Below are 19,886 nucleotides of genomic sequence, written 5' to 3' on the forward strand. Positions count from 1 at the left end.
CCCCCTCCCTGTCCCAGCAAACCCCGCGCTACTCCCACCCACACTGCGGCACTAGAGGCAGGGGATGCGGGGTTATTCCGCAAGTAGCCACTAAGGGGAGCCGGACGCTGGCCCGCCCTCCTACGTTGCCGTGACAACACTGGGCAGGCAGCCTTGCCCGTGATGCGCTCCCTAAAGCAAGTGTGGGATTGCAGCGCGCTCGCGCGGGCTCCGGTATTTCGTGCAGCCAAGGAGTCGCTCTCAAAGTCTGGCTACTGTTCCCCAGCCTCCCTCTCGGACTGCTTCCTAACCCGGCGGGGACGCACAGAGTGAAAATGGTCCATCATTCAGGCTCCATTCAATCCTTTAAACAGCAAAAAGGTCAGTTGGAATTGGTCTCCCTCCCTGTGATTGTCACGTCCCCTCTGTGTGCCCTTGCAGTGTGTAGGAGCATCCTTTGCAGGCTAATGCAACGCAGAGGTGGAGAACTCTGTGAAGTTTTTTTTTTCTTTTTTAAATTTTTCTTTGTTTTAATGCCTCTTCACTCTGCATTCCAGATGAGTCTGAATTCTGAGCCTCCGCACGGTCTGTGGGAGAAATGGGAATTCGTCATCTAAGGGACCTGATTTAATGTGAATTTCTGCTAAGACTGATTCAATACATTGCATTAGTGGGGTTGTCCTACCAGCACTCTGAGATTTGAAGACAGAGGAATGGGACCATGTTTGCCCATATGTGATTCTAATGTCTCATAAGTTTTATGCAAGCAGATGTCTTAATTGAGAAGCCTTGACAGAATACATTAATTTTTAGAGAGTTCAAGAAGTTGGCCTGTTTAAGGGGCTCAGAAACTTCCTTGGAAAACTTTATTTTGTCCTTGTCCTCTGCTTGATTCTGGGTTTCAGGTTTTTGTAATGGTTGGTAGGTTCTGTGTCTAGGAGCTTTATATTTTCTCTCTTAGCTTCTAGTTCATGTTTCTCCATGGATGCAGTCATAACACTATATGATCATAGTCAAATCAGTAATTTTTCCAAGTTATCCCCTCACTCTTTGTTTCTTGTGTTGTTTAAAAGGAATTTATGGGGTGCATTTATATTGAGGCATATTCCCAGTTTTCTGGAGTTTGCCTGAAAATAGTTATTGAACAGCAACATTGACTTTTTATTGCATTAATAATGGCAATAATTCCATAGTTGACTGTATGCTATCTGTGCTATGTACTTTTGGAATAGTAAATTCACTCATTCAAATGAAGTAAATATTTACTTAAATATCCCTACTTTCCCTCAGATGCCATTTATATATTTTTATATATGATAACATGATTATTAGACTTAATGTGGTGATCAAATCCTAAAATATATAAATCACTACACCCTAAACCTGAAACAAATAATATTACATATCAACTATACTTAAATACATACATACATACAAACATACATATGTCAACAGTTGTTCCTACATAGATATTTTCCTTTTTTTTTTTTAGAAAGCAAACACTGGATGGACACCCCAGGGGTAATTTAGAAGGAATTTTTTGTGTTGGGCAGAACATTTGACTAAGTGAGCTTTGAATTCCACATTTTATACTCTGTTCCAGACATCTAGGTTCTTTAAAAAATATATGATGAAGTTGATAGTTGGTGAGAGTGGGGTAAGAGACTGCCCAAGTAGACAAAAATTTTAGCTAATATATAATTCCACTTCAAATCTAAATGTTCCAAAGAAAATTACATTGCTTCAAGAGGTTGTGTTTTCTTTCATTATTATCTTAAACAGAGACAAACTTTCAAAATGAAGACAAAGATTATAGGAACTTTGCACTAGCTTCATACAATTAATGTCTTCCTTTAATACATAACTGTGGGTGATTCATTTCTGGGACCTGTAACCTTGGAATGGTCCCCACAACATTTACTATGTATTGATATACATTGTGTTTTTAAAAGCAAACGATTGCCAACTTTAGAACCAACGGTCATTGCTCAGTGTGAATGATAACAGATTCTGCTGGTCCTAGCACTTCATGTTGTTTCCTTTATGATCATTATGAGCTATTTATTTTCAAGTCTGTCTTTACTTTTTGGCACAAAAGGCAAGATTAGCAGAAGGATAATATGGAGAGGAAGGATCGGAACCACATACCATTAAAGTGGTTCTGCTTAATTCCTTGTTAACTCTGGGTGGGTATTCGAAAAAGACACACCTAACGATTAGACCAAACTGAAGATTAACTATTTTAATTTTTCAAAGAGAAAGAAACAAAATGATATTCTTCCTAAATGCTTTCTGACCCAAGAGGCATGAGACAAAACACTTGTGCTTTTCACCATAACATTAACCTGAAATCCACACAGTAAAGGTGAAGACAATTCTGTGTTGGATCTCTAGAACCCTAAATTCTACGTTTGCCTTTATAACTAGCTTAAAAGTGTTTAACTGCTTTGGACTTTGGCTCATATATAATATGAAAAGATTTAACTACTGACCGACCCTTTGGCCTTTTCTATCTCTCATCCTCTGTTCTATGGGGAAGAGCAGGTGGCAGTGTGACAGTAGAGATGATTTCTTCCTGGGTCAGATAAAGAGAAAAGCACTGCTTTTAGCTCACTTTTAGGAAATATTTTAATGGAGTAATCCAGTTCATGGAGATTATTTTGGCTTTAGTCAAGTGGAGTCAGTGCATTTTTTAAAATCTTCACCTGAAGATGTTTTTTTAATTGATTTTAGAGAGAGGAAGGGAGAGAGAGAATGACAACAATATGAGAGAGAAACATTGATCAGTTGCCTCCTATATGCACCTTGACCTGGGATTGAAACAGCACCTAGGTATGTGCCCTGACTGGGAATCGAACCTGCAACCTTCTGGTGCATGGGACTACACTCCAACCACCTCAGTCATCGGCCAGGGCTTGATTAATTTTTGTTATTTTGATGTTAAATTTATAACACCTAGAAATAGCTTGAGATCCAATAAACACCCTTATTATAAGACTTGAAAAATTTTCACCCTCACTTGAAAAACAGACCACACTGTATTTAATCTCACTGAAGGCATGGAAATTTCTGTATACATGTGTAATCCAACCCTGATCCAAACTCCCACACTGATATAACTCAATCTTTTTTAACACATCAGTATAGATGCCAGTATAGTTATCTGTAAAACTAAATACTGTACATAAATCCAAATTTGTCCAATAATTTAATCCATGATCCTCATTTTCAGTCCTGGATTTTAATACTTCATATCCTGTTTGCAAATTACATCCCTTAATATCTCTAAGCCTTGGTTACCACTTCTGTGAAATGAAGATAATATTTATGTTGCTGATTTGTAATATACTTAGCAGTTTTTCTGGCACACAGTAGGGGCTCAAAAATTAGTTAACAATAATAATCATTGTTCTTTTTAAAATACATATTTTTATTGATTTCAGAGAGGAAGGGAGAGGGAGAGAGAGAGATAGAAAAATCAATGATGAGAGAAAGTCTTAATTGGCTGCCTCCTACACTTGAACCTGCAACCCAGGTATGTGCCCTGACCAGGAATCGAACCCTGACCTCATGAGCCATGCAGGCCAGGCAATAGTTTCCAGCCCCTCCTCCTCCTCCTCCTTCTCTTTCTCCTCCTCTCCCTCTTTTTCATCCTCCTTCTCCTCAGGAGTGAAGTAAATCCTTAGTAGTTTCCTTGTAATTTTCTGCCTTTCATTTACTTTTTCCTCCATTTAATTTCTTAAGGAAATTTATCTTAAGGAAAACAGTAGACTACAGACCACCAAAATATAGTCACAATACTCTTGAGTTTCAATCACAAAGTACCCAAATTATATGCCCTTTCCTCAGGATAACTTCCAAAATTCCCATAAATTTAGATATTCAGTTAATTGTATAATTTTAAACTTTTATTGCAAATAAATGGTATGTAGTCACTCTCCACACAACCCAATTTGCCAAGCTTTTGTGTGTGCCAGGCATTGTGCTTCGTGATGGCATTATCAAGAACATGTCATTCCCGAACCTATTGGTACCAAAACCTCCTTCTTCAGAGAACTTTCTAAACAGGAAGTCTGAGAGATTTGCTAGACACAACCTTTATGAGAATTGTGGGCAACTCTACATTTTTCTATAGAAAGATGATGACATTTTGTTTCTTGGCAATGCCAGTTATGTTTTCCGAAGAGAACATCTACACACAGAGAGGGGCAAAAGTAGATTTACAGTTGTTCATATGAAAAATAATACAATAATTAATAAGTAATAATAATACAAGAATAAACTCTGTGTTTCACAGCCTACTTTTGCCCTACCCTGTATATTTTTTAATTTTTATTACACTTTAATTAAATTCTAGATTGTTTTAATAAGAGGCTTAATAAGCCAGGAAGTAAAAAGTGATAATCTTTGGTGGATGGGTGGGCGGGGGAGGCAGTAGAGTGGTTTATGCTTAGAGACAACTGGGAGTGTGTGTTTGCCTCTGCCTCAGCACACATGGGAGAAACACATTAGCTGGCAAATCAGCAGTGATTTCTGGTGAAAGTCCAACTGTGCTTCCCAGCCTGGCTTGCTCTGTTTCACTTGATTTATCATGGATTCGTGTGTCACACAAGAGTGAGTGAGTGAGAAAAGGACAATACCAGTTTTGGCTTCTGGTAGCTGTTATTTACCAGCATATCTAGCTTGAGTTTCAGTGAAACCATAGGTCACATAAAACACAGCCTGTCCCTAAAGGTCAGGGCTTAATGAAATCAGCTGAAGCTGTCAGGTGATTCATCATTATCCTGAAAACATTTATTTGAGCATGAAAAGGGTGCTTTTAATGATTCCACAGAATCAAACAATTCCCACTCAAATAAGTTGTTTGATAATAATAATCTTTACACTTACATGGGATGTATAGACCATAAAGCATGTTCTTTTTAATACACACACACACACACACACACACACATATTTTATTGATTTCAGAAAGAGAGAGAGAGAAATATCAATGATGAGAATCATAGATCAGCTGCCCCACACTGGACATCAAGCCCGAAACCTGGGCATGCACCCCGACTGGGAATTGAACTGTGACCTCCTGGTTCATAGGTCAGCGTTCAACCTCTGAGCTATACCAGCTGGGCAAAACATTTTCATTCTCTTTTTCTCAAAAGAAATCATTTACTGTTTCAGGTGCACACCTGCAAAGCTCCTTAGCAACCATCCTCCTCTGTGCCCAGTTCCTACTTCATAGTACCCAGAAGACCGTGTTGGGAGAAATACCTAGTTTCAGAGGCCCTGGTATCTGCTTTTACAGCCTCCTTTGCCCCTCATTGATATCTTCAGGATCTAGAACCCTCATATACTCTTACCCTGGTGAAACCAGAAAACAAATCTGAAGCCATTACAGAAATTCATTCAGGCACGTATTAACTCTCCCTGGCATTTTGACAATTTGTTCCATTTATGACTAATGAAAAGAAAGCTTTGTTTCTTGTTATAATATTTTTGGATGTAAAGGGGAAAAAAAGTTGGGTAGATATTTTAGGATCAGAAATTATATTTTTCTTAGCTTTTAATCAATATTAACCTGGATCATTAGAAAGGATCAAGGGCCTAATTTAGAGCCCCTTGGGTCTTCTGCCCTGTCCGTAATTTCGACCCTTTCCTTTCTTTCCTTCCATAGGAGATTCTCCAGGTATTTATAATTCTAATTCCCCTCTGATAATCTCTCAGTAAGGGCAAGCCAAACTATGAAAAGATTGTAGAGATATTTAAATCCCCAAAGAAAGTACATACATCTGGGACACATCTTAAAAGCTCCTGCATATCTCAAAATACTATGTTGTTATTTTTTTAAGTAAGAACATTGATATTTAAAAGGATGACTTTGAGTTAGCAAAAATTGTATTCATTATTTGATAGCTATATATACCCTTTACTTAGGAATGAAGATAAATGGTCAAATTGAAAAGAAACTTGATCCCAAGTAATTATAATGTTATAATGTAAAAATGTGAGTGTTTTAAAGCCATCCAGAATTTCAGTTATATAAAACATCACATTTCTTGAGGATTCTAGGGAGCTGAAATTTTCATTGAATATAGAATTTAAAATTATACTCTTTACATGGATGTTAGTGAAAAAAAAATCTGAGGCGACATGATTATACAAATCGTTACCAAAACAAGCCCAAACTTAAACACACACACACAAATCAACTGTTTTCTGTTTATTATTTTAGCATTTTATAATTGTGCAAATGTATAGAAACTATTGATGTAAAATTTGTGGATAAGTGTCAAATACTTGTACCCTGGTGCAAAGCTCACTGACTCAAAGTTCCCTGTGAATGAATCCTGTAGCTTTGGGCATTTACCTTTTCTGAGCCATAGGTTTCTTATCCTTTTGGAATTATAATCCCTACCTCTCAGGATTGTAGTGAAGAAATAATAATCATCACAGCAACAAAAACAGCAGCAGCAGTTAATATTGTGTGAATACTACTTACTACCAACTGTCCCAACAGCTTGAAGGAACGCTGCAGGATTTCTTATGCACTAAAGCTTTAGTAGTTTGTTAGATATATTATTTTCCCAGTCGAGTTTGAACACAGCCTTCCCTATCTCCAGTGTCCACCTTTTTACCTGCTCTTCATTCCAACAGGAAGCCTAATTGCTGCAGGTCTTTTGGAGGAAAACAAAATTTAAGCAGCTGGAAGGTATCTCACTCCCAGCTGACTCGCATCACAGATGTCATTAGCTTCATCCATGGCTCTACCTCTTTTCTGTAAAAATATCAGAGTTCAAAGTGGAGTTCTATGATTTTCAGGATCGATCATGGGTAACTCAGTATCCCTTCTGCAGCCTTAGTAAAATGAAAACTTCAGAAGGGGTAACCCCACCCTCTCTTCTGATGTTACAGTTCATCAGAGGTTACAGAGGTGTGAAGTCATATTCCAAACCTGGCAGTGCATTAGTACAACCAGCCCAGCTGTCCCTTCAGTTATTGCCATTCCTCCTGAACTGCACTGTATAACTTTTTTTCAAAGTGGCAATTACTTTATATGCTGTTTGGTTTCAACCCAACTTGCACCAGCTGCAGGATCCAAGTTCGCCAAACATGAGTCACATATTCACATCCTCACTATAACTGAGATGCAGTTGGCTGTGGAGAAGAGGACGTGCTTAGAGGTGAAATTGGGTGGATGTGAAAGTGCATTGCTGAAAGTATTTTGCAAATGCACTGCCTTAGTTGTGGTACAGTCAATCATCTACCTAAAAGGCAATTCCCCAAAATAACTTCTAAAACTGGACATACTATATTTTATGTCTGGCGTTGAAGCACTATTAACAGCACTTTTGAGGTAGGGTGTGGCTACTCTGCAAACACACACACAAGGTCTGGTTTAGACACAGTTTCCATCACTGACTGGCATCTTGAGCAATTTGATTCATCTACCTTAGGCCATTTCCTCAACTATAAAATTAAGGTTTCACAAATTTGCAAGACCTAAAGAATCACCTGGAGTTCCTACTAAAATACAAAATGTTCAGTCCCTGCTGACAAAATCTCATCTCCAAGGGAGACTCTGCTTTCTTAACAAAAATGCATCCTACAGGATTCTACAATTGAGACCATTTGGAAAACAACTTTGTAAAATAACATAACCATGAAGCACTAAGTGAGATAATGAACTTAAGTGAGTAGAATATATTGAGTTGTAAATAGATGCTCTCTGTTATTAGTAGAAGCAAACTATATAGATGCCAGAGGCATTAAGCTATGTACATGCAGGCAGTACTATGAAAATATAACTTCAGTGTGTTTCTCATATACCTATAACCCAACCCTTCCTTTTTAAGTTTTGATGAGGTTCCTAAAGTGGAGCTTTTGTCCTGCCTCCTTGTCTGTATATCTGTGGGGTGGCCGCACCCACCTCTAAGGAGTGAGGAAACTTGGAGGGAAGAGCCCTCAGACTTTGTCTTCAGTTGTTCTATCATGACCCTTGCAAATACTCCAAACACTGTCAAGTCTTTATCTTTGCTAAAGGTGTTTTAGTTCCTATTTTGTGCTGTATAACTTTTTGCAAAACAAGGGGCTTTGGTGAATAGTTTTTCATAACAAAATATCTCAGAATGTCTTTTTCAGATCAAATACCTGGTAACATTTTATAGCTCTCCTTGATTTATGTAAGGAGAAAGTGTATTTTAGGTTTGTATTACCTTATAATTCACTGTTATAATTTAAACTCATTTAGAGAGAGGCAAGGTGTATAATAAGAAGTGGTGATACAGAGTCACATAACATTAATTGTGTTTGAATCTTAAGACTATTACATAGTGAGTGATCCTGACATGCTAAGCAATTTCAGTGGGTTTCAATTTCCTTATGTATGAGATCAGAATACTAAGTCCTATTATTAAATGCTTCTTCTTTGCCAGACACTGTTTAAACTCTTTTATTTATAGTAATCTACCAACTAATAGCACTTATTTTTCTTCATAAAGATAAATTTCTATTAATGTCATTTCATTTTTAATTTGTATTTATATATTTTTTCTAAAAGACAGAAAAGTCAGGCAAGTATTCAAGGTCACAACAAGGAGTACTGGAGCTAAGATACCCACCTGCCAGGTAGAAATGTTATGAATTAGTAATTGTGTATGGTAAGTTCCTCCTACAGGGATTGCTATATAGTAGGTACAATACTTGATTTACTTGATAACTATTATTTTCATAAAACACCAATACTCTTTACCCCAACTCCAAATCAGTGAGATTAAATAGTGTCCATTACTCATCACAGGCATTTTACCTGTATAACCTCTATTTGTCCACTTGGTTACACCAGCATTTCCCAATTTATTTTTCAAATAATTATCCCAAAGTTTATCTGTTTGCAAATATTCAACTTCTTCTGTTTAGGTAAGTGAGTTTGATTTACTAGCATTGGCTAAAATGTAGGCCTATTCAAAAGACTTAAATGTCTGTAAAGTAGTGATTTTTACACATATAATGTACACTTGGCGCCAGTGTAAGTGTACGATTATATATGTACACTTATATGTAGACCTAACAAGGATTTGTTCGTCTACTTGCCTAAAATAACCTTGAGTATAGACTAAACATATAAAACAAGATTTAGAATAAGATGCTAAATATGGTCAAGAACTTGAGTGCAAGAGTCAAGCAGCTTGGGTTCAAATAATACTTCTGTATGATTTGCTATGTATGTATGATTGACCTTTTCTAGCGTTTTCTCTAAGTTTTTCATTTTTTTCCATATAAACTGGGGCCAATAGGGTTGTTGGTTTTTTTGTGGTTGTCGTTGTTTGTTTGTTTTTTGAGGATGGCTTTTTATAGTGTAGACTAAAAAAAGACATTGACCAATCTACCTCCCCACCTTTTTGCTATTTCTTCTGATCTTAAAAATTTCTAAGACATTCCAGGACAATCTATGCTTACAGTGTAAATGTTTCTACAAAACAGATCAGGAAAAGTCAAATTTAACACTTTTCTTACAGTTTGGTACTTAGGCTGATTTCTATTAAATCATGGCATTTCAATGAATTTTAATGTAACCAGTGTTTACGTTTAGAAAACAAAATTATCTAAAAAGAATCCCCATATATTGTTAATCTCTTAATTCACACTTATTTCTTATATAACATTAGTAATTTCTGATTATTTATGATCAGTTGTAATACCTATATAAATTATAGAGCAGTATTTTTCATGGGCTGTGAATGTGGAAAATAGCAACTAAACAGAATTTTATTCAGGTAGGGTTCAAATTACATCTTTCTCTTCGTTGCACTGTATTATAATATGTAAGCCACTGAAAATAGACAAAAATTGGGGGTAAAACAGTAAATTCTAATTTTCTCACTGATTTTTAGCATACTGTCTTTGGTATAATGCCTCCATTGGACCTCTGTATTTGAAAAATGATTCTCCCTTTCTCCGATGTTGCTCCAAGATGAGTGAGTTGGTGGTTCAGACCACATTGAACAGCTTGCAATTAGTTATAACTCTTACCAGATTTGAAGAAATCACCCACTCAGAAGCACTTATGCCCATTTAGACAACAGTACTGTAGAATTCAAATCATGGAGAACAGTTGCTTTGATTTATACATTCATGTTTTGCTAAACTAATTTTTCTATGCTCTAGAAACACTAAATCTATATATATAAAAGCCTAAGTGACCATTACGACCAGTCAACCGAACGATTGGTCGACTGGTCACTATGATGTGCACTGACCACCAGGGGGTAGATGCTCAATGCAGGAGCTGCCCCCTGGTGGTCAGTGCGCTCCCACAACCAACCTCCTATGGCCAGCCAACCTCCAGTAGTCCCTTCCCCCAGCCAGCCGCCCCAATCTGCCCTGATTGGGACTGGCTGAGACAGCCCCAATTGGCCCAAATTGCCAGCCAGGCCAAGGGACCCCCACCCATGCATGAATTCATGCACTGGGCTTCTAGTAATAATATAATTGAACAATTAATTATACACAAGGAAATTCTGTCTATATGTAATGTTCAAGACATAATTCTAATAATTTTCCTCCTATAATCTGAGACCTGCATGGTCCTTGAGTGCCTCATTGTCTTTGAGAATGGCATGAGTTGATATTAAAAAGTAAAAAAGGGATGGGGAGATTCTGTGCCTTTCTTTGTTTCAAACCTAGTCCTGGAAGAACCTTCCATAGCCACTGAAAATGTGACAATCAAGGCTTCCTTTGAAATTACCGAATATTCCTTCCTTCCACTAAGATAAAAATCCTTAATATGATTGGTGCCCAACAGATACAAAGTTTAATATATTTCAATTTTATTTCTGCCTAAAGGTTTTTTTCAAATTTAAATCTTTTTTTCAACTTCTTTAAATGAAAAGATGTTATCAAGTGTTTATTGAACACTTTTAAAAATACCCATCGTAAAGCCATGGAGGACTTGTAATGGATTTACTGTGTGCCCCTCATCACTGTGTGTGTGGTGTGCACTAATTGCTCTAATTCTCTCAAAAAAAAAAAAATCAAAGAAGGCTCTATTGGCTCTACTTTCCAAATAAGGAAATTGACTACAGTGCAACAAATAGTTTACCCCAGTAACATAAGATAAAGGTTTAGCAGAGCTGGAATTGAAAGCACAATATGGCTGTAAAACTTGTTCTCTGAAACACAATAAAAGGTTTATCAAGGTGACTGAAAATAGCTTATGATGATAGATCTGGGTCTACTGTGTGTCTATCAATGTGTTGTCCATTGTACATATGTTACATCACATAATTCATATATTGACACTTTGAGGCAAAAATCTGTTTTGCAAATAAAGGCAACAGACTGAGACATAAGTTGCACCCTGACATATTGCTAATATGAGGCAACCCTGGGAATAAGTCTCATGGATGTGCACCAGGAGATACATTATGTGTAGGAAGAGTAGTTTGGCCCGTCCGGTGTGCCTCAGTGGTTGAGCATCTACCTATGAACCAGAAGGTCAGGGTTCAATTCCCGGTCAGGGAACATGTCTGGTTGCTGGCTTGGTCCCCAGTAGGGGGCGTGCAGGAGGAAGCCTATCAGTGATTCTCTGTCATCATTGGTGTTTCTATCTCTCTATCCCTCTCCCTTCCTCTCTGAAATCAATAAAAGTATATTTAAAAAGAAGAAAAAAGAATAGTTTGCTTCTGCCATATGTTAACCCTGAAAAAACTGGATTAGGAAAAAGTTTATTGATAGTCATGATGGACACTCCAGGATATGATCTTTGTATGTCATACAAAGTTGGAAAGTTATAGGCCCTTGTGAAATTTAGTCAGTTACAAGGTACAGCAGAAATACCAACAAAGAATCTTTCAGACTTTCTGTTACAGCTTATTTCTCACTTTTCACAGGATGATCACAATCTATGAAGATGTTCTTACCATCTCAGAAAGATTCTTTCCCAATCTCATGCTATTCTAAACCCCTTTCTCCTAGAATCCCAGTCCCCTTTACTCACATATCCTTCACCCCACACTTTCAAATCTGGACTTGGTGTTTGTTATGTTATTTCCTCCAGATACTAATACTGAGTGTGAAGTTTATGTGTACTGGGATGGGAAATGACAGGGCACCAGAAACCATGATGTGGCTTATCCTAAGTCCCAGGACTGTGTGTTTCTGCAAATTATTGAATACCTACTGTATTCCGGACACGATGCTAACCCTTGAAAAGACAACAGTTTATAAAACTTGATACCTGCTGAAGAAGCTCTGCTAAAATGTATGTCCTTTTCCATCAAAATTCATAGTGTTTTAACATGGAGCTAACTAATTGCAGGCCAGTGCTTTCTTTAGTTGGGGTAAGCTGCCCTTTTCTACTTAAATTCTTATAGATTTTATCATTATCAATAAAATCCAAATCTTCAACAGTTATGTCTATTGAATCTCTTTCTGTTGATTTTGACTGGTGTGTGGGGAGCCCCTTTGAACTGCAAAATATATCTTTTTTCAGTCCAGGGAATTTATTGTAGCAATGCATTTATTATTATTTCTGATTCTTTAATTCTTGGCTCTTCAACCATCAAAGTTAATTGTACAAACTCAGGGATATACACATTCCAAATTTATCTTCTCTCTTGTTATTATCACATTTTTTGTCTCTCCCCTCCCTGCCCCCACACACACATTCTGGTAGTGCTGCTTAACATTGTATTCTCTATCAATGATTCAGTTTTTCCATAAGTAGATTCTGTCCTTTATTTCTACAGAAAGCATTTTAAATGTCTACCAATAAATTATTAGGGACTCTAAATTTTCTTTCAGTTTACCTAGCTTTTTTCATTTTAATGTGTTGTAACAGTATTTTTGAGAGTACTGTTTTTATTTAAGGGGAAATTACAGGTACTGTCTATGTTCTGTTTATTGTAGCATCTTTTGTTTAAAGTTTTACTTGTCTGCAACTTTTGACACATATTATAGCCTCTCCTATTGGGGAAATAAAAAGAGGCCTTATAAAAGCCAGGTGTTTGACCTAAAGCAGTTTGAAAGAATCAGTCAGATCTTAAGGTGGCTGACTTGTTCAGTCTCAGTTCATTTTTCAGTTCAGTGACCTAGAATCTCGAGAAAACTTAGGATCTTGGGTCCTTGGACAGTCTCTCTAGGTACCTTGTTTTCTTATGTTTGTTCAGTCAGCTATGCCTTCGGCCACATTTACTAATGAAATATTATTTTGACCTTGTTTCTACTTCAGGCAAATTGTATTTTTGTCTAGCTTATTTATAGTTCTGTTTCCTACTGTATCATAGTAAACCTAGTAGGACTAATGAACAACTCCACTTCCAGTTGTTTTTCAGTTTGGGATGAACAAGCCCTGGATTACTGCTTCTAAGCCATTGATATCTAGCAATCAAGGGGTGGCAAAAGCCTCTTTAATCTACTCTGTCCACTTATCCTTGTTTTTCCAATCAAGGGATATTAGCAAACTCAAACCAGAACCCCTTTAAGGTTCTTCCATCAATACCACACAAAAGATCTTAATTTAATCTGCTTTGTCTATTCCAAAACTCTGTTCTAGTTTCTAGCCTTGAAATAGCAACAAAGATTTACTCATATACTTTCTCTTTCCCTCTCCCTCTCTCTCAATTCTTTGGTCATTTCATTTAGAATTTCAAGTAGAGGGAATTAGATGTTTTCCCTTAAAAAGTGACTTGCCCAAAATTCCTTCTTTTTTTCTTTTTCTTCTTCTTTTTTTTTTTTTTTTTAGATATTATTGATTTCAGAGTGGAAGGGAGAGGGATAGGAAGATAGAAACATCAATGATGAGAGAGAATCATTGATCAGCTGCCCCCTATACACTCTGCACTGGGAATCAGGCCCGCAACCTAGGCATGTGTCCTTGCCTGGAATTGAACCCAGGACCCTTCAGTCTGCAGGCGGATGCTCTATCCATTGAGCCATACCAACTTGGGCCAGAATTCTCATTTCAGAAATTTAACTGAAGAACTTTACCAATAGATAAATTATATTCTCAAAATGGATGTGTTTTCCCCTTTTAAATTTTGTTTTAATGCTTTCTGGATTTTAAGATTCTTTACTATTTACTTTGCTTTCTCTCTTTGCTATATTTTCAACTTTTTCAATATTTTGGAAGGTATATATATATACTGCTTCAAATTATACTAACAATCTGGCCTGTCCCTGCTGTTCAATAAATATTAGATCATTCCTACCTTTGTCTCTTAATTACCTTGATTATATTTGTCCATACAAGAAGTTTTTCTATAAACTTGGACACTATCCCAGTTTTGACATTTCTTCATAATTAAACCCAGCCACCTTTCCCACTTCCTTGAGCATAATCACAGTGAATTCTAATTGTATGTTTACTTGCTTCCACAACCACCCACAGATAAACTGTAATCTGTTGACATCAGTTTCTCATTACTTTTTATCACCAAAATTGAAATAATTGCATAACACAGTAAATATTAATTTTATTTTAGAAAAATTGTTATGCAAGGGTGATGAAATCCAGGCTTCTATGAAAAAATAACATAATTCAGTTATTTTTCCATTAGACCATAAGTATGAAAATAAATGATTTCGCATGTGAATAGAACTTATGCAGAGCTGCACTAATTAGGAGGTGTTGCTAAGACTACAGTTGCTGATTTCTCATGAAACATTTTCAAAAAATGAAAGCAATATATGTGCATGGTTTTCAAAATATTGGAATAGTGACAAGTTACTTAAAAAAAAAAAAGACAGCAATATCATATCACATTCCTTTGCACTCCTCAGGTCCTATTCCCAGAAAACAAACAAACGAACAAAAAAACCCCTCACGCCTCTGATTGGTTTGTCTTGGTGCAATGTTTTAGAAACTCTCAAGACAATAAATTGGCAGAATTATAGGGCTCACCTCATATGCTACTCATCTCTCAGGAGTTACTGTCCCTTAATGCCTAATCTCTAGATTCTTGCTAATAATTGTTTCAGATAGGAATATATACCAATCCCCAATATTCTTTCTTGGTCAGAGTGGAACTATACACTTAATGTATGTATGTGTATGAATATATATATATATGCTTATAAATATATAAATGAATATGTAAATTTAATATTTAATTATTTATAAAGTATAAGTCATATAATTTAAATGCTAATATCTATTTATTATTCTCTTTATTTTTCCCAGCATCCTATCCTTGATTTATGGACACAAAACCTCCTTAATATTTTTAACCTCTCTGAAAATTTTGTGACTGTTTTTTGCTTTTTATAAGATTTTCCCTTTCTTCCCCCACTCCATCTCTTTTTTAACATACCACATTGCTTTTGTCGCCTCCTGACATTTTTTTAACTCTATATGCTTTAGCTCTGTTTTCTGTCTTTCACTTTGCTAACTTAGATATCCACAAATTCCTGGCTGGATCTGAGGCCCTAGAAAAGCCACCCAGAATGTCTTTCAACTGGGCCTGGCTCCTGATTTACTACATTGTAGGGAGATCAGATAGTAGAGGAGATACATTCAATCCCCAGGCTAAGATAGTGGTGGATATGGGAAATACAAAGAGGTGCTGGCATTATAGCGATGGAACAATGAGAGGAAACGGAGGCTATAATTTTTATTAGGTACAATCTCATTTAATTTCACCTAGTTTATCCTGGTGTCTCAGTTGTCCCTCTGCAGTAGGGGAGGAGACCTGGAGAATGAACCTCTCAGGAAGCCAATCTATTTTATCTTTAGGAATCATCCAGCTTTCCACAATAAGAAATTCATCAATATGCTGAATCTCTTAATGAAGGTCTCATTGAATCCTTTCTGCATGTTTTTTTTTAAAAATCTTTATTGTTGAAAGTATTACATGTGACCCCATTTTTTGCCCCATTATCCCCTCCAACCTCCCACCACCTCCTGTTCCAGGCCTTCAACACCCTATTGTCTATGTCCATGGGTTATGCATATATGCATACAGTCTTTGGTTGATTACCAATCCCCTGACCACCGTCTCCTGCCTTCCCTCCTTCTGCATGTTTTTATTGGAAGCTTTCTCTACTTTATTAGTTTACTCTAGCACCTGATTCCTGAATTATAAAAGTTTACTCCTATCTCTTGGTTAATGTTATCTAATCATGCTTTTCTCGATTTTGTAGATTAAAAACTATTTGTATTATTTAATACTTATTTTAGTGAAGTTTTGGAGGTAGATGGATAAGTGATAAATATGTTTCCGATAAATCTTCTGAAATTAATTGGATAACCTGAAAACTTTGTAGCACTAACAACTTTGATTAGATAGCAGTTGCAAATCCAGAGAGTGTCCTCTGTAGACATTAGTCTTGACAATAATTTTTTTGGATTTGACACTGAAAGTCAAATAAATAAGCAGGACTACATTAAGCTAAAAAGCTTCTGCAAAGCAAAGGAAACCATCAACAAAATGAAAATGCTACCTAATTAATGGGAGAAAATATTTGCAAATCATACATCTGATAAGAAGTTAATGCTCAAAAGATATAAAGAACTTAAAGAACTCAATAGCACACAAAAGATTGAAAGTGGGCAGAGGATCTAAATAGACACTTCTCCAAAGAAGACATAAGATGGCCAACAAGTATGTGCAAAGTTGGTAAACATCACTAATCATCAGGAAAATAAATACAAATGAAAACCACAATGAAATACCATCTCAAACCTGTTAGAATGTCTCTTATAAAAAAGATAAGAAATAGCAAGTGTAGGTGAGGATGTGGAGAAAAGGGAACCCTCTTGCACTGTTGGTGGGAATGTAAATTTGTGCTGCCACTATGGAAACCAGTATGAAGTTTCCTTAAAAAGTAAAAATAGAACTACCACATATACAGTAATTCTATTTCTGGGTATTTAAATGAAAATATCAACTCAAAAATATACATGTGTCCCATGTTCATTACAGCATTAGTCACATTAGTTAAGCCATGGAAGCAACCTAATTGTCCATCAATAGATTAACATATGAAGAAAGTGTGATCATATATATATATATACATATATATATATATATATATATATATAGAGAGAGAGAGAGAGAGAGAGAGAGAGAGAGAGAGAGAGATAGTTTGTATGTATGTGTGTGTAGTTGGTTTTCAACCTTTTCAATGATTTGGAAGGTATATATTATATGCCTGACGTTCAATAAATATTAGATCATTCATTTCACACCTTTCCCCCATCTTGATTACATATATTATATATAGATGTATATGTATGTGTATACACACACACTGTAATATTATTTAACCATGAAAAAAGAATCTTGTATTTGTGAGAACATAGATCAATGTAAAGGGCATTATGCTAAGTGAAATAAGTCAGACATAGATAGATAAATGCCATATGACCTTTTTTTTTAAAAGTGTGTTTTCTTAATTTTTTTTTTTTGAGAGAGAGGAAGGGAGAGGAATAGAGAGATGGAAACATTTATGAGAGAGAAGCATTAATTGGCTGCCTCCTCCACATTCCCACTGCTCTGACCAGAAATTAAACTGGTGACCTCTTGCATGGGTTGACACTCAACCACTAAGCCACACTGACTGAGCCCCCCATATGATCTCATTTATTTGTGGAATATTGAAAATTCCAAGCAAAAAAAAAAACACCTCAAGCACATAGATAAAGAGAACAGATTGGTTGTTGCCAGAGTTGGGGGTTAGGGAGTCGGCAAAACCAGTGAAGAGGGTCAAAAGGTAGAAACTCCCAGTTATAAAATAAATAAGTCATGAGGATATAATGTAAAACATGTTAGTATAATTAATAGCATAATTGAGAGTTGCTAAGGGAATAGATCTTAAAAGTTCCCATCACAAGAAAGAAAGATTTTGGTGTCCATTTATACAATTAAATACTATGCAGCTGTAAAAAAAAAAAAAAAGAGGGATCTCTTACCCTTTGGGACAGCATGGATGGACCTCAAGAATATTGCGCTAAGTGAAATAAGCCAATCTGAGAAAGGCAAGTATCACATGATCTCACTTATTTATAGAATCTAATGAATAAAATGAATTGACCAACAAAATAAGACCACAAACATGGAGGCCTGGAACAGAATGACACTTCAATTTTGGGATTGGGGGGAATGAAAAGAGATAAACCAAAAGAATTTACAGTGGGGCCTTGACTTAGGAGTGTCCCGACTAATGTGTTTTTTGAGATACCAGCTGTCTCTCGGCCGATTTTTTGCATTGAGTTGACAGAGTAATTTGAATTAATAAGCTCCTTAATGAGCTCCTTAATGAGCTTTGTCTCAGAACGAATTAAACTCGTAAGTCAAGGCCCTATTGTATATACTTACTAGAGGCCTGGTGCACAAAATCCATGCACAGAGTGGGGGGGGGGGGTGTCCCTCAGCCCAGCCTGCAAACTCTTCCAATCCGGGACCCCTCAGGTAAGGTCCCTAGACCTGGCCTATCAGGGCTTTCTGTCCCCTGGCTGCTGGCAGCTGTCCCCGCCCCTCTGCAGGCGACAGGCGTGGGGTGTGATCACTTGGCTGGCCTGGGCCTCCCTCTCTGGGTGATCGCTGGCCAGCCCTAGTACACTCGCCACAGCATCAATGGCTGTGGCCTGGGCCTCCCTCTGCAAGGTGATTGTGCCCCCCTGCCCCCGACCAATTGCATCACACCCACCTTGGCTGGCCTGGCACCAGTGCATATCATAGCATGGTCATTCGGAAGGTCATCCGGAAGATAGTTCTGCTGTTCCGTTGTTTGGTCTATTTGCATATTATGCTTTTATTATTATAGATATGCATAGCCCATGGACATGGGCAATAGGGTGGTGAAGACCTGGGGTTTGGGGAATTGGGGGACTGGGAGGAGGAGAGTAAAGGAGGGAGGGAATGGGAAACATTTGTAATAACATCAACAATAAAATATATATATATATGTAAAAAGAAAGATTTTGTAAATATGTATGGTGACATGTTAACTAGACTTATCATGGTGATCATTTAGCAGTATATACAAATAAAAATCATGTTGTATAACTAAAACTAATATAATGTTATATGTCAGTTATAGCTCAATAAAAGAGAGAGAAGGACCTATGTTAGGTGTGTAAATGCAACTTCATCCCTAAATTTATCCTAAAAGCTTCATAGTCAGTATGTGACTATACTTTCTACTTGTCTGCCAGAAGTCAGGAAAGGGTAGTCTAATTTAATTTGAGAGCAGGTTTAACCATATTAGAGGTCAGTGCTTATAGCCTGGATAATAAAAAGTGGTGTTTGAAATGAGTGTTTGTTAAGAGTTCCATTGTCTTGGAAGAAAAGGTCCATAGGTGCTTTTGGAAGTGTTTAGTATTTAAGGAAGTTTTGGGAATACTGTATTAGATTTATTTTTCTTTTCAAATACCTGTGACTTTTCATTGTTTCAGGCTTTGTCCTGCATCACAGCAGAACAAAAGGAAATTGTATTTTGAAGAGATTTATCCTTTATTGCAGCAATTTTCTACCAGTGTGCCACAAGAATTTTTAAAACATCCAATACCTGACTATTTAGTCAGGGGCACTGTCCTCTTTTCCCTTAAGTTGTCAAACAAAAAATGATAACAGCCAACACAATAATAGCAGGCCAGTGTTAACGCTCTGTCTTGAACCATAAAGATATAGGTCATGTAACGGAGTTGCATCGCATTGGTCATGTTGCATAATAGGGTTGCAGCCAGTTGATTAATGCTCAGTACCAGACATACTTACATAGAAGTATGGACACCCGATTTTTTTAAAAGTCACTTTGAAGCACAAAGGGTAGGTAATTACTATTATTATTTTTTTGTAAATCAATCAAAATTATACCTATTTTCTGTCTGATGGACAAAAAATATATATTTTGGTGTGCCACAGAATTTTAGTAGATTATGAGTGTGTGCCGTGAGATGAAAAAGGTTGAAA

At 36.7% G+C, this 19,886-nt stretch overlaps 1 protein-coding gene across 1 annotated transcript in view; it reads left to right on the forward strand.

Moving 5' to 3' along the window:
• Positions 1-221: 221 nt before the first annotated feature.
• ANO3 (anoctamin 3) overlaps positions 222-19,886 on the forward strand; it is a 201,991-nt gene continuing 182,326 nt past the window's right edge. The window contains exon 1 of the mRNA XM_059709159.1: positions 222-360. Within this exon, the coding sequence (XP_059565142.1) occupies positions 315-360 (46 nt within the window). The 5' untranslated portion in view covers positions 222-314. The remainder of the gene's footprint in view (positions 361-19,886) is intronic.

This window comes from Myotis daubentonii, chromosome 9, assembly GCF_963259705.1.
Source record: "Myotis daubentonii chromosome 9, mMyoDau2.1, whole genome shotgun sequence".
Lineage (NCBI taxonomy): Eukaryota > Metazoa > Chordata > Mammalia > Chiroptera > Vespertilionidae > Myotis > Myotis daubentonii.